Source organism: Sipha flava, unplaced genomic scaffold (genome assembly GCF_003268045.1).
Source record: "Sipha flava isolate LNK unplaced genomic scaffold, YSA_version1 299_pilon_pilon, whole genome shotgun sequence".
Classification (NCBI taxonomy): Eukaryota; Metazoa; Arthropoda; class Insecta; order Hemiptera; family Aphididae; genus Sipha; species Sipha flava.
Window position 1 is genome coordinate 531,663 of NW_020272971.1, and position 16,550 is coordinate 548,212.

A 16,550-nucleotide genomic window follows, 5' to 3' on the forward strand; every position below is an offset into this window, starting at 1 on the left:
TCAGTTATGGAACCATAGGGGGCCCGGGATGGAATTCGGTACCAGCCAAATATTGTCTTTAGAAATCTGTTTTTCAATTAGGTAAAAATTTTAATTTGTATTACTAGTATCCAGGGCTTTGCACCCGAATTAACCCGAACCCGTAACACCCCTAAAAACCCTTAAAAAATCAAAAACCCAAAACCCATATAACCCGAATGATTTTTTTTTTTTTAAACACCTGAATTAACCAAAACCCGAATAAAATATTGGTTTTAACCTGAAACCCGAATAATTTTTTATTTTACAATCTTTATGTGACATATCATTTTGTAAGTATTTTTTGTGGTTATCTCAATTTTGTCATTAGTTGTTTAATAGTAAAATTATTATTCACAGGAATAATTTCACAAATAATATACAAAATTGTTAATTAATCAAAATGTATCTAAATAAAGACAAAAGCAATATATCATATAGACGGGTGTGCATGAATGGTATGGTATGTTGAATGTTCAAGTGTAAACAACTTGGATACTATTTTTTAAAATTATCTCAAGCGGATATGTCGTATTATTATAATTTAATAGGTAATAGGTCTTCTACGATATAGGTATTCTAAACAGAAATTATTAATTAATTAAATTAAACAACTTATACAGGTATTATTACATATTATTAATATTACATTAATTGCGATCGTTCAAAGTCATGACAAAAAGTTTGTAAAATCTTACGAATTCGATTTAATTTTTATCACAGAATTTTTTTTTTTTTTAATTCTGTTATTAAAAATGTATTTTACAATTATATTAATTATTGTATTTTAGCCACATAACAATTTTTAGGGCTAGGGGGCTAAAACCTGTACTTTATATTACTGGGGGGCTTAGTCCCCTCAAGCCCCCCCTCCCGATTTCCACCTATGCCACAAACACAAACGCAGAATACAAAATTGTTTTTTGTCAAATGCGATATGCCCGCACTAACTAGGAGTAGGACATAGTGTTAGTATTTTAATTTTAATAGATATTATAATTTATAAGCTTTATACACATATAAAATAGCCCCATCTTCCCCGAAAATAAATCGCGGTTACACCATTGCTTAATATTAACATAATGATAGTTTGGTCTAAAAAACTGTTGTACAGTTGTATAAGAAATTTATATTTTATTACATAGACAGGTAACAAAAAATATAAATATTTCAGTAGTGTAGGGGGGGCTTAACCTCCCCACCGCACTCCCCCAATAAAAAATAATATTTTTCCTTATCTACTTAACACCCGTATTAACCAATATTAACCCGAATAATAACGGTTATTAACACTCAAACGTTTGTTTAAATGTTGTATTGCGGTGTTTGAACACCTGAATATATTCAACACCCGAAACCCGAAACCCGAAAAAATTATTCGGATGCAAAGCCTTGCTATTATCTATAATTTTTATATAATACCACAGAACATTTTAAAATATAATGAATATGTGATGAGCAAACAATTTTTTTTTTGCTATTGAAATATAATATTTAAACTCTGGACTATATATGCTCTTAATGTAATATTATACCCATTGGAGGGAGACCTTGGAGTATCTAAAATTGACATTTTGAAACTAAAAAGCATAATTGCTGTAGTTGTCAAAATTGTCCTATATATTTCAATATTTACACCATAAAAACAACTATTCGCAACTTGAAAAAATTTTATCCTATGCCACCCAGGCATTATCAAGTCAATGAAGACGTTTTTTTGATTCCTAATGGCTTTATACAGCATTAAGCTTTAACATTACTATTTTAAATAATTGCTCTAACTGTACCGTAAATAAAAAATTTCATAACGTAACAATTATATTAAATATTACTAATGGGTTCAAAACAATAGAAGATGAATTTTACAAATATTTCAACTCTATTAACTCGGATTGCTCAGAGTGTGTTACGGGTATCATTAAAACTGCAAAAGAAATGAACTCTCAGTTATTCATTTAATATTTGATAACATTTGATATAAAAACTAATGTTTACTCGTTAGTTATATCAAGGTATATTTAAAGAAATGGCTGCATCCAAATTGCATGCAAAAAAAAAATGTACGAATTGCATGCTATCTCATAGAAAAGTCTCTCCGAATTGCATGTCACGCATTAGAGAGGTATGCCGTTTACCCACAAGTTTATTAATAATATTTATAATTTATAATTATTTATAATATTCTTTTGACTTAAACTCTTAATGATAAATTAATGGTGATTATAACTGATAAGTTTATAGATTGGAATATTTTTTATATCCGAGTAAACATTTTACATATTTAAATACCATGTAAAATTGTAAAATACGTTTACTTGATTACCCTAAGCTACAATCGTTTTATTTAACGTTTAATATTCACAGTGTTACCTTTTCCAATTCGGTAAAATGTTTACTCGGATATATAAACATTTCAATCTAGAAACTAATCAGCTTCTATTAATCCGTTTTTTTTTTAAAAAAATAGAAAAGTCAAAAAGTATGAAAATAGAAAAAAATCAGCAATCTAGTCAATAAAGAACTAAACAAATTATGGAGATGCACCTCCATGCATCAAAATATAGAGTTCCATCCAGACGGTTTACTACAACGGTCTCAAACTAACTCAAACACTAACGTCAAAGGGTAGCGGGCAAAACACTTTTTTTTATTTTTACTCATTTTAATATTAAATCTAAGATAAACAAAATAAATTAAGACGAAATGTAATTCTTTTATTGATTGTAATTATGACAAAAACGAACATCGTACTGCGTATTGATTTTTTTTTTTCAATAATAAAATAATGATAATAATAATTGATTTATATTTTCGAGCAGCGGTTGATACTTGACATCTGTTGTTTTATACCAGGCTGTCAAAATATAAAATATTTTATTAAACAAAAATACATAATACTGTGCACACGATTAGGTCATGACTTATGGCGCAACAACCGGTCAATCCCGATCGGTACCGGAGCAACGATGGCCTGTGCACTTGTTTGCGATCGCACTACCTGGTCCGTCACCCGGTGGACGCGTGCGGGCGTCAAAGTCCACCGCGGCCGCTACTCGTTATCACGAATGAACGCGCGCACGCGCGCTCGGCTCGAAGAACCGTCTCCGGCGCGCCCGGACCACGGCATCGTCAGTACGGCTCGAGCACGTCGGCCGCGCGTTCCACGTCCTGAGGCGCACCAGGGCTTTCGGCCGCATTCCGAACGCGCGCGCCCGCTGGTGATGATCGCCGTCGATCGTCGGACGCGTTCCTCCTCCCGGCACCGGTCTTCGCACGCCGACGTCGGCTCATCGTTTCCCGTTCTCGCACGTCCGTCGCGATAACATTACCGTCGCCCGGCATCGCGGCAGCGACAACACACGGTGCACGTTCGTTCGTTCGTTTACCATGGCCGTGCTGGCCGAGGGCCGCGACAACGTGGTGTCCATACCGGTCGTGGACGCGCTGAAAATGCTCGCGCTCTCCGTGGTCTGGGGCTCGTGGATCGTCGTCAAGAACGCGGCCTTCCGGGCCGTCGGGCCGCTGTGGTCGATCAACCCGTTCGGCGACGGCGGCCCGGTCGACAAGTCGGCGACAACGGCGGCTGCGGTGGCGGGAAAGACGGCCGGCGACGGATCGGACCGGACGCGGCTGACCGCGCACGCGCACAGGGACCGCCCGCCGCCGTGTCTGTTCACCACGGTATTCGGTACTCATTCGTACGTCAAAGTCAAGGTAAACCGTGTTCGCATTTACGCGCGACCTGCTGACCGGTCCGTGTTCATTCCGATTCGCGGCCGCTTTTTGTACACACATGGGCGTCACTAAAGTCCAAATTTTGTGGTAGCAACGTTTATTTTTAGAAAGTTCAAAGATTAATTTTTAAAGGTTTAACATGATAACAGGCTAACTCCTCTTCGTAAATCTTGGTATGACGTATAGTGTGTACACTGTTTTACTGTTCGTGTTGGACTTATCACAAAATATTGTGTTTCGGATACAATCACAATAACAGGTGGTCTATGTTCGTATACACTAGAATAATAAACCTCGATTATATTTTTAAAATCTATAACTTTTTTTGGGTTAGCAAAAAGATACCCTTGCTACTCCAAAACAATTTCTGTGGTAGCAAAGATACGCCTCAATACCCCTTATATGGGCTATAGTGGCGCCTATGTGTACACACGTCTTCGACAGCGTGCCCCGCGATCGTTTTTCAACAAATCTAATAAATACGTTTACTTTTGGACGAATATTTTTTCTCACCGGAAGCTCTACGGTTAAACATATGTTTTGTAAAAAATAGAAAATTTAATGGAACGGCTTCAAATGTAATATCCGAAATATCTACGAAAGTCATACCGTCCCGTAGCGTCTCTTGCTTATCGGCTATCGTTTCGCGAGTTTTAATGTTACTCATCAATTTCGATGCAGAAACACATTAGGAATCGGGGACTGTTGTGTTATTATCAAAATTGATCGGGTTACCAGTTGTAGAACGTTACGAATAGGTATACGATCTAACAACCAACCGCTAATGCAGTGCTTCTCAAACTTTTTCGAGTCATGGCACCATTTTTGATCTAAGGTTTTTTTAGGGCGCCCTTCTCCAAGTCTAGCATGACTAATCATAAGGAAAATTTCAGACCCGATAGTATTTCATGACGGTGCGGCGCCCTTGTTCAGACATCGCGACGCACACTTTGGAAACCGATACGCTAATGAACATCAGATTCGTATTTATTTTAATTAATAACCGCTATTTATCATAATAATTATTGATTACTCCACCGACTGAAATAGCAGTCATGCGTAATTTGTTTTCGTCGGTCATACAGTTTCGGTTACCAAAAGTTAGATTTTTAATGCTTAGTAACTTAAAAACACAAAAAATATCTATACAATTGAAGTTCGTATGCTGGCGGTTTGTCACCCATCAATTTCAGTAGCCGCTACGCGTGTCGAGGGTGAACAATGTATGCCAAAATCGGAAAGAATTGCTTGTTGACCAGAACACCGTATTAATGTGTTATTTAATCTATCAAATAAAAGATACAAGAACTATCACTTATGTTTCAACTGTTGCATTTATTAGTATTGTAATCGGATATTGAAGAGTTTTGTTTTCATTTGTAGGACTTTTACCCAACATCAAACATTATTCTTAAAATATTCAGTGCTAGCCTATGACGTTAAAGTTAAATATAACGTCCGAAACCTCTAATCTCGCTCACTACCAGAATTATCATAAGTAAAACCATTCCCTTGGCCTTCCCATTTTTTTTTAATTACAGTTATAGACTTTGTTTTTAAAATATATTTTATCATACGTATTTGTCGAACACAATCGTTTTCTTCGGACGTACCTATATTTAATCAATTGTGGTCCCACACCGTGGCAAAACTGCATTATAACAGTGTTACCCATCTGATAGCGTATGGTATTACTCTTATCCCGTGGTATCAATCTAGGGTGATACGGGATGTTTCCTTGAAGAGTGTTCGGCCTTTCCGAAAAATAACGTTAACATTAGACGCAACATGTAACATGTTACTATAACAATGTTCGGTGTTCGTTTGCACTGTCGCATTCGCATGTTGTATTCGCATGTTGCATCATTAGTTTGCAACATGTTACAAGTCATAATGCAGTGTTTTCCATATAAAATAAATATGTATCGATGTAAAAAAAAATTAGTCTCTTGAAATTGAGAGAATAGTCAACATTTCTACTCGGGTAGCTGCAGCTGCATATATTTTTATTTCCCTAGCTTTAAAAAAAAAAGTCGAAGGAAGCGTAAGTGGTGGCAAACTCGATTATTCGCTCACAGATTGTATTTTGGTGGAAGTACATTATTGACTGACCTGAGAGTTCAACAAATAAATGGTAAATTTCAAAATTTTTTAAGAATGTCTTCTAGTGACTTTGATTACCTTATTAATTTAATCGGACCTAAAATTGAAAAAACCTATACAGCACTCAAAGGACCCATAAGTGTTCAAGAAAGATTAGTTGTAACTCTTCGTTTTCTTGCAACCAGTGAATCATTTTCCAGTCTCCAATACCTCTTTCGTATGTCCAAATAAATCATAAGCAATAAATTTGATAATTGATCAGAAATGGAAATTCAAGCATAATTTTTTAATATATTATTAAAATGATTTTTATGCGAAGGATTCTATAATATTTCTTTATCACGGTACATTTCTATAAATTTTAAAATAATTTCTTTTGACCACTCGAATATTGTATATTTGAAATAAAATATTTTAATAAACAATAAATACAAGCTCGTTTCTGTATCAAACGTCAACTGCCAGTTGGAATAACAAAAATTATTAATAATAGGTTAGTTATTAGTAATAGGTTGGCAAACCTGTCCATACTGGCCGCAACATGTTCGTGTAAAATCCTTTGATGTTTCACTAAATTACCAACTGTCAGCCGGTCGCCAGTTTATTACATAAATGTGTTACAAGTTCACTGTATAGTTACAAGAATACGTTACAAGTTGCGTGTTGCAGTTGCATGTTACACAAGTGTGGACGCACCTTTACGTTCGCGGATTTGGGCATTCGACACTCATGTGCCAAACTAGAGATTCCGGTGGAGTTATAAATATATATTTATAATGATATATAGTTTTGAGTAGGTTAAGATTTATTGAACGAAAACAGAATTAAGATATGTTGACGCAGGGGTGTATTTAGACTTACTTCTACGGGGGGGACTCAAAATTTTTGGTAATATTTAAATCTTGTTTTTTATCTGATTTTTCACTAAGCAGGACCAGGGCTTAAATCAAAATAATATATATTGTTTACCGTTATGGAACATTTAAATATTATAAGCAATTGAACGTTTAACGCTATAAATAATTTAAACGTTATTCAATTTAAGCGTATAAACGTTATACAAATTTAAACATTTAAGAAATTTTCCGTTTACCGTTATTGACAGTTAATTATGAACAATTTAGCGTTTTGCGTTATTTAAATTGATGTAAAATTTGAAACGTTTTCAAATGTAGTATTTAGTAATCAATACTATGTAAAATTTTAAATATTATATTATATATATATATATTACCTTTAACCAGTGGTGTATTAATAAATATAGGGGGTTTAAGCACTAAAAAAATATGGACATTAATCCTAAAATAAATTTTCTTGCTTCGCTCGACAATTGTTTTCTCTCGATACGTTCCAAAAAATTTAATTAATCATTTCTAATTATATGTTTATAACTTCTATTAAGACTATAAAATATAACACCACAAGATATATGTCTTTGAATCCAATAGGTAATTTAGTAGTATGTCTTTCAAAATTATTCGGAATATATCAAATATTTTTTTGTATTTTGTTGAAACTTCGGGCTAATGGGTCGCCAACATATTATATATAACAATTTTACAGTGTTACTTATTAGTAGGGCTCGGAATTTGATGACCTTAAAAACATTAAAAAAATGACCTAAATAATTACAAACATTTATTTTAAATTAATAAAAAATACACTTTTTTTAAATATTTTTTTCTATTTTACTATAAAATTCTATATAAATTTATCAAAACATTCAAGTTACTTACTCAAAATATGAAATAAAAAAATGACAAACATTTAATTAATAAATTTATCAAATTTTAAATTTATCAATTGTACGATTAGAGCGTATTTAATGTTATCAAAAGTAAATGAACGACGATTATCTATCTGTTCATAAATATTTATACTTGGAAAAACTTCTCTCCACGTCCACTTAAGTGATTGGGAGACGGAGACGAGCACTAATCAACGTTTTAACTTTCGCCATTTCGAAAATATTAAGAAAAAATAATATAATTTAGGTATAATAGGTATTATTCACTATAAAATGACAATGAAGCGACGACTATAATCAACGAGTTAATATCGGATACTAATTGAATCGGCCATTTCGAAAAGGTCATTTCTCCATACATTTTCAAAACTAGTTATATGTGATAGATGTGTCTAACTAATAATAATGCATATTTCCTGCGAGACCGCCATATCATAGTTGTTTTTTTTTTATAAGAGAATTAAATAAGTCAACCCATTTTCAATTTTTATCTAAATTTAATTTTGATTTTTAAAAATAGGTTTTTTACGTTTCCTGACAATTTTCATTTTAGAGAGATATGGCCTTTTTGAAATGACCGATTCAATTGAATATTAGGAAAAAAATAATAAAATTTAGGTATAATACTATTCACTACATAACGACAAATTTAATCGATGAGATAAAATCGGACAAGTCTTAAGTTATCGGCATAATGGTCGATAAGAAACAATAAAGAATTGAACCAGTTTAAAATCAGTAAAAATGACTAAAAATGTGGGAAAATTACATAAAGATGTCAAATATGACTTAAAAAGTAGCAATCACCAAAAAATGTAAAAAAATAAAAAATAAAAATTAGTTATTCGGATTCACATGCTAATGAAACACATTTGTGTCCAGGATAGCATCTTCTAAAAAGTTCGAAAAAAAAAATGCAAAATGCATCAAATTCCGAGCCCTACTCATTAGCGATCACATGGACTATCATGTTATTTACTATTACTAATTTATAAGAAATATTTTGAACCTAAATAGAATTTAATGAAATTTTTACGTGAAGGTGTTGACTTTTGGATATCAACTTTTTTTTAAAAAAAAGCATTAAGATACATTTTCTAATATTTGATTAGGTTTATTTCCTAGTATATATTTAAAATTTAAAAAGTACTAATTGTTATTTCTATTTGGAATAATACGAGTGTATAAATATACTCTATGATATAGTAAATATAAAGCATACGTTTCTTACGTTGATCATACTTGAACATTAAGCAACCGAAAAAACAGTTATTCGAAAAATATTTATTGATATTTTTCTAAGTAAGTTATATTATTGTAGGTTATTAAAATTGATGGTTAAATACATTTTTAGAGTTCAGTTAAACCTTCCTTGTAACATAATTTTGAATTATGGGTTTTGAAATATTCAACCTAACTTATTTTAAGTTTCCTGACTTACTTAATGCTTTAATAGTTATTTATTTTGTTTTATTTAGGGAGTTAAATTTCATTATGTTGAATGTGGTGATCCCGAAGCCATGATTGTTCTTTTGCTGCATGGATTTCCTTCGTGCTGGATAAATTGGCACCATCAAATACCCACCTTGTCAAAACATTTTCGGTAATTTTAATTATTTTATATAATGAAGAATCGTTTTACTTACGTATTATGTAACTCAACTATTCTGATATTTTCTATTGGTACTTATATAAAAATTTTAAACTGATTTGTTTTAGATATAAGTTTTGATAAATCTGAATTAAAAACTGTTTAGTTAAATATAAAAATAATCAATATAATACAAATTTAATAAAATATTCTATACGGGGTTATAATTTTATACCGGATAATATACAGAATGTTTGAAAATGGCTGAGAAAACTATTATACGCATTTTTCTGGAGTTGCCAAATCAAGAATCTTTTACAATTTTTTCTATCTTCAAAACCTGGGTTTTATATAATTATCATTAGAACATTATTTCGAATTTACTCGTAATAATTAATACTTGTAAGATATATCTTGCAAATTTCAAACGTGAATCGATTTGTGATGTTGATTTTTGATTTGTCACTCGTTTTTTATGCTCAATTCGCCAAGATCAAAAGATGTGGATGTGACATATCGATTTATATTAGAGATTTTCAAGATAAACAAAGTTGAAATTTATTTATTATTATTTCACATATTTGATTAATTGACATTTTTTGTAAAGTTGTATTGTAAAATAATTATAATTAAACATAATTTATTTTAAATTCAATAAAAACCGTGTTAATTTATCAGATATTTGAAATAACAACAAATAAATTTCAACATATTTTTTTCTTGCAAAGTTCTCATACGAATCAATATACATTACATTTTGTTATCATATAGTCTTATGGTCTGACTGACCCATCCAGTTTCGCATAAGGGTATATTCACAATATAATAGTGTATACTACGATTTGAACCTACGAACAAATGATAATTAACTGCAAAATGATTTTGACATTCAAAGAGTCATATATCATTAGACATTCATAATAGTATGTACAAGAGATGAAATTATTAAAACAAATATAACTCTGCCTTTTAAATGGAAGTGCACGAACTTATTGAAATAAAATGCTGAATTACTATTTTAGTATAATGAAAATTATAATTATGAGATTAAAAAATACTGATAATTTCAAAAATTTTCTAACACCAGATGAGCTTTAGGCAAGGTCAGAACAGATATAATTTTCATTGTTTCTAAGTGCACTTGGCAATTACACGGTACATAAGTCCGTTCTTTATTTATACTTATATTGGTATAATTATTTATAAACTTATAACTAAATAAAAGTAATTAATTCGTTGTGTATAGTTAAATAACTCTGACAAAATGAACTGTTATAATAGGTATAGTATATAGACATAATAATAGAAATAATAGGTATAGTATATAGAAATATTACAATTATTTCTATTTAATTTTTTAATTTAAATTTCTCTACTTTTGTTATTCATTGTATTAATATTTATGATTTTAGTGAATACACCATTTGTTATTCATTTATTAAGATAACACATATAACAATTAATTGTATTCTTCAAACATGTTTAATTAAAATGGAACGTTACCAAAATCTAATTGAAATTTGACATGGTTTTTTTTATATTTGAATAAAATATATAAAACAGGACAAATATTATAGTTATGATGAAAACTGAACAATTAAATATTACTCAAAACAATTCCGTTTAAAAGAAACACTCCGTAGAAATTATTCATATATAATTATTTTAAATTATGAAGATTATATCAATGAAGAGTAATATATTTAACCTACCTGAAAATTTCGCATTAATGGTACACCTAATAAATCATTTTTATATATTATTAAAACTTTCAGCCACCATATTTATAAAATAAATCATCGTACCTACTCGTATATGGACAAGATAATTGTTTGATAATCGAGGAACTAAAAATTGTTATTATTATTATAAAACAGTGACTACAAATATTTTATACTTTTCATTTAATGTTTTCAATAAAATCACAGCGTAGGTATCTTTACAAGGTCATCTATAGATTGTACAATAACATGTCCCAATTAATTATAAATATATGAAAGAAAACAATTAAAATAAGACTATGTGGCTTGTGGGCTATTTATACTGTTAATAAACGATAAGCACTATTACGAGTATATTTAAAAATTACCAATTAATCGATATTTTTATTAATATTATAATATGAAACGTTTGAAGTTCGTTATACTTTGACTAGTAAAAAAAAAATATTTCACTTTTATATTTGTATTAATAAAAAATTGTATTAACATTACTAACGGCAACGGTATAATAAATTAATATGACATTTGATCTCATTTTTTTTAAACATATACTTGTTTAAAATTTATAATACTAATTTATTATCATACAATGGGATAACTGATCATTTTTCTATGGTTTTTAAGTTTATTTTTCAACCACCTCTGTTAAATGTAAAATCCTTTATTTTCTTAATTTGAACCGTTTGTTATTTTTTTTATTAAAAAAAAAATTATTTATTCGATCAAAAATAATTTATTGGACCTTCTATTTTCCTTTAAAATTATGTTATTTAGTTGTCTGATTTATATCATGATAATCTCTGATACTCAAACAATTTAATTTAAAGATTTTAAAATGCTTTAACACGTTAACACATGTGAAAATTGTGCCAAAAATATGTTTTCCGAAGAATATAATTAAATATTTAAGATCATACAGATACAATTGTGGTAATAAATTTATACCGCCATAGAAGAGTAGGATAATTTTTTTAAAAGTGGTATAAATCAAAGATTATTATGCTTCAAATGGTTAATAAACCTAATTTTTGTTCAAAATACAAAGATAATATTCGTCTACTTAAGATAAGCAAAATAATTGTATTTATCTCATTTAATGTTAATATATTTGTGTTACTTTGATGTAAATTCTTTCAATAATGTTTTGAAATGCCATGTTCAAATTTTTATCTTTTTTCTTTTTTGTAACACGAAGACTTCATAACAAATTGTAGTTGTTTTCCCATTTATTTCTCATTAATTTATTTTATTTCGTTTTATTCTTCGTTTAATGCTTTGGATACAGTACGATTTACAAATTATTAAAAAGTAACATTACGTTTGTGGTTTTAAAAATGAAAATGTGTTTTTTTCGACTCAACATGTTGCTAGATAATGTTTTATGCTAACGTGTACACATTTATATAATTTAATACCGCTTGTTCTGTTTTAGTGTGATTGCAGTAGACCTTAAGGGGTTTGGTGACTCAGACAAACCATCAGCTCGCAAAAACTACCGGGTTGAAAATCTTGTGGATGAGTTAGCTACGTTCATGTCAATGCTAGGAGTCAACGGCCTTCAAAAATGTCACGTGATTGGCCATGACTTGGGCGCTCTATTAGGCTGGTATCTGGTACATTTATGGCCTAATTGTGTGTCGAAATTCGTAGCAATATCATGTCCACATCCTAATGTTCACTGGGAGTACTTACCCACATCTAGTTTCTTCAACAGGAAGTAAGTCGGTAGCAGGATAATTGTAAATAAATTAAATCACTCATGAAATCAATATAAATTATGATCCAGTCCATTTGTGTTATTAAAAATTAATTTAATATTAAATATATATAAGGATTGAAAATCGGATATAAGAATTTTCATGTTCTATTTTGTAGATTAAAAAAAAAAAAAAAAAATGAAGGAAACTCATATAAATGTTGTATAAGCGTTACAAAATTAAATTTTGATGAAGTATAATATTTCAACGGATTCCATTAAACGTTATTAATGATTTAGTAAAATATATTTCATAGATTCATAATATTTTGATCACATATTTGCTGTTTTTAGGCACTCCATGTTTTCAATTTTCTCAAATTTTAAATTCCCTTATTTTTTTTAAAGAAAGTTAGAATATTTCTTATTCAGAAATTTAGTTCTTCAACTATGTAAATATAAATAAAAAATTTTTTCTATTTTCTTAATTAAATATCATAAAATTGTGAGGACCTTTTAACTGCTGCCCACTCAGACCTTTCTAAATCCGGCCCTGTTTACACTGGATTCTCATCTGACTTAAGAGTTTGGCCCTTTTTATTATTAATTATTATTTAAAAGATACCTTTTACTTTATAATATAGCTGGATTTGCTTTAGCCAACTTCCTTACTTACCAGAAATGGATGCTTTGCAAAGTGATATAAAAATAATCAACCAATGTTATCAACACTTATCTAAGACCAAGCAAAGTGATGATTTAGATTACATTGACGCTTACAAATATACATTTTCTAGAAAAGGTAACCATAATTTATTACACACTTGTAGAAAAGTAGCAATTTTCCTGTAGTATTATTGATTACGGTTTTTTTATTGAATTGAAATAATTTATGTTATTATATTATGATAATATTGTGGTTTTAATGTTTAGAGGATTGGACCGGAGCAATAAATTATTTTAGAAATTTACCATTTTATCGAATCGAGCCTCGTTGTGGCAATGATTCTTCAAATCCATACAGAGCCGAAGAAGATATGCTCCAAGTTCCGTGTTTGCTCATCACTGGCAATAAAGATGAAAGCGTACAACTGGAAAGTTTTGTCAAGTCCACGGAGTTTTTGAAAACTTCTACTTTGAGAATCATTGATAACGCCATGCACTTTCCTCATCAGGAGCAACCTCAGGTTGTCAACGATTTATTGATATCGTTTTTAGGTAAATTAAATGATGTATCAAAACTAATTAATATGAAATATGTATTTCGCTTACCTATAAAAGAACTGTAATAAATTTATTATTTTTTCATCAACTTACCAGATAAAAACCGATTAGTATGAAACAATTTAATACTACCGCTCAGTTTAGGCTCACTTATAATTGTAGGAACATATTACATTTCATTAGAATACAGTCATGGTGATTTATCAGGATTATGTTTTTAATCAAGTAAATATGAATTTAATGATGTATACGTGTTATAAACGTTAAATAGTTGACCATAGGATATTAACTATGATTGTTGTTCAAAAATGAAATACAATTCTTAGTTTTGAACCGATTTAATAATTTTCATCTTTTTCGTTGATTATTAGGTGTAAAAGTCGTTATTCATAATTACCATTGTGTATGTTGCTAATCATTTTTTTGTTTTATCTATAACCGATTATACTAATGTGAAAATAGACCGTTAATCGTGTCTAAAAAGGCCAACAACCCCGGAGGGATTTAGGATTTGTAACTTAAGTATAACTGCCTAAATCAATTTTCTATTTTCGGCGGGTGCCAGTGTTAGTTAACTCCAGCATCCGAAACTCGAAAAAACGTCGTTCAGTGTCCGAGTCATCTGACACTGGCTCCCGCAAATAGAAAATTGATTTTGGGCGGTTATACTTAAGTTACAAATTCCAAATTTGTGGTTACAAATTATTACGAATAGGTTACTAATTTGTGAAACTATTTTGACACTAAAATTTTTACTTGGTAGTGCCAAGGTCAGTGACTTACCGTTGCCCCGTGTCATCTTGTAACGCAAGTTCGCTGTTCGGGTAGACGTATTTAATTCCGCCTCTCATCCCCACCACAAGGGAGTATTTAAATACCGCTATCCACAACCTGCGGACCCGCTCTAGTCACGCAAACCAACCCGTTCGCCTCCAGCTTTAAACCTAGCAGCGGCTAGAGTGTGAAAATAGACAACAGAGCCTTAAAAAATGTACAACGTTTCGGAGTGATAATCAATTAATCATCAAATATATGTGATCTAGTTAAATATTTATGACAAAGTTTATAAAATAGTTTATGTTTAAAGAATATATTGTATGTCAAAAGGTCGAATATTTTAATATTATCGTTTTATTAACGAATAATTTAGATCATTTGATGTATTATTATAGTTATTTCCGAGAAACCATGATGCATCGGGACTTTATGAAATTCCTTATAATTTATTAAATGTAACTATTGTTGTTGATATTCACCGTAACGGATATCCATCTTGATTTATGAAAATATATTAACATGTACGTTAAGTGTTCTCAACGTCTTGGATAATCATTATAAATCAATAGTTGAACAATAGTTGTTTTTTTTATATTCAGTCGAGTCGAGTTTCAATTATTTCGAGTTGAGTCGAGTGATTTTAAATTCTTGATTAAATTCGAGTGAAGATACGATCTCGACTCAAACATTTTTACCAAGTTCGACTCTATAAATCAATAACTATTGTTTTTTGTGTGAATCAGATGATCTTGATTTTTATATTTTTGTCGCAGTTAATGTAAAAATGGCCCCAGAAGAAGTGCGGTCGCAGAGTTCAAGCGGTTTTGTCGGAAGAATGAAAGGAATTGTATCGTCTACAGTTCAATATGGGACTACGTTAAAAGATTCAGTTCAAAGAAGAACCACTATTTTATAGACCCCAGTTAAGACGCCATAAAAGATTAATTAAAAACGAAATAATCGAGTTTTGCGATAAAATGTTGTTTTAATTATTTTGCATGTTTGTTGTTGTAAAAAAAAAGTGATATTTAAAATTATTATTATATTTAAGATAATTATTTGAAGAATAATTCTTGATTATACACGTAGAAATACAGTTAGAATTAAGTATTGTGTTGTTGAACTAGTTTACTATAAAAAGGTTAAATTGTTAAATAATTTAATTAGATTCTGAGTTAATGCAGGAATGTATTTTTATTTTTAATGCTGCATTAATGCTTCTCATACATAGTCAATTGTCTATACAATTAATTTAAGTGATAACCTTTTATGTTAAAAAAGTTACTAATATTTTGTTAAATGCTATTGCAATGATATATTTTTATTATTATTTTATAATTTCCTAATGTAATAGCAAAAGTACATCGTTAGTTGTATTTGTTACATTTGAATATTTAGTGAATTAGCATATATACCAAGAGAATAACTGTAAATTAATTAATCCTAAGTTCTCTGATAAATATCAATGCGATAAAAAAAAAAAAAAAAATTATAATTACAAAATAAATACAAACTCAAAAAATTTAAGTTCCGAATTCCCAAAGTTTGTCATTGAATATATAATAATAACAAAATTTACCACCAAAATAATAAAACTAATATTATTAGTATAATTTTAATTTAATAATCACAATTCTTAAATAATTAACTATGGTTAAATAAAATATTTGTATTTGAAAAATATTTATTACTTGGAAAATTGATAATTATAACTTCAGGTGTTAGTTGAATAATTTTATTCTATTTTCTGCTTAATTTATTTAAAATAAAACTGTAATTATTTTCGCTTAATAATTTTTATTTTTTTCATAATTTATTAGGTTTAAAAAACTAGTTTCTAAGGAAATTTAACAAGATATATTGTTTAAAAAATAATTTATAACATAATAAAATTAATTAATTTATAAAAAAATTAAAAAAAAAAACAATACTTTATTG

At 29.7% G+C, this 16,550-nt stretch overlaps 1 protein-coding gene across 1 annotated transcript; it reads left to right on the plus strand.

Annotated features, from left to right (window-relative positions):
- Nucleotides 1-3,135: 3,135 nt before the first annotated feature.
- Nucleotides 3,136-15,792, plus strand: LOC112685969 (epoxide hydrolase 4-like). The gene is made up of 6 exons (XM_025558042.1): nucleotides 3,136-3,732; nucleotides 9,082-9,206; nucleotides 12,348-12,632; nucleotides 13,256-13,413; nucleotides 13,545-13,829; nucleotides 15,386-15,792. The coding sequence occupies exons 1-6, from the start codon at nucleotides 3,406-3,408 to the stop codon at nucleotides 15,526-15,528; spliced, it is 1,323 nt and encodes a 440-aa protein (XP_025413827.1). The 5' UTR covers nucleotides 3,136-3,405; the 3' UTR covers nucleotides 15,529-15,792.
- The last annotated feature ends 758 nt before the right edge of the window (nucleotides 15,793-16,550 follow it).

What these genes read in the sequence shown, in the direction of transcription:
- LOC112685969 (XM_025558042.1), top strand. Translation starts at nt 3,406, where the DNA reads ATGGCCGTGCTGGCCGAGGGCCGCGACAACGTGGTGTCCATACCGGTC. An exon ending in ATTCGTACGTCAAAGTCAAG is followed by an intron (nt 3,733 to 9,081) that starts GTAAACCGTGTT and finishes TGTTTTATTTAG; the next exon opens with GGAGTTAAATTTCATTATGT. An exon ending in ACCTTGTCAAAACATTTTCG is followed by an intron (nt 9,207 to 12,347) that starts GTAATTTTAATT and finishes GTTCTGTTTTAG; the next exon opens with TGTGATTGCAGTAGACCTTA.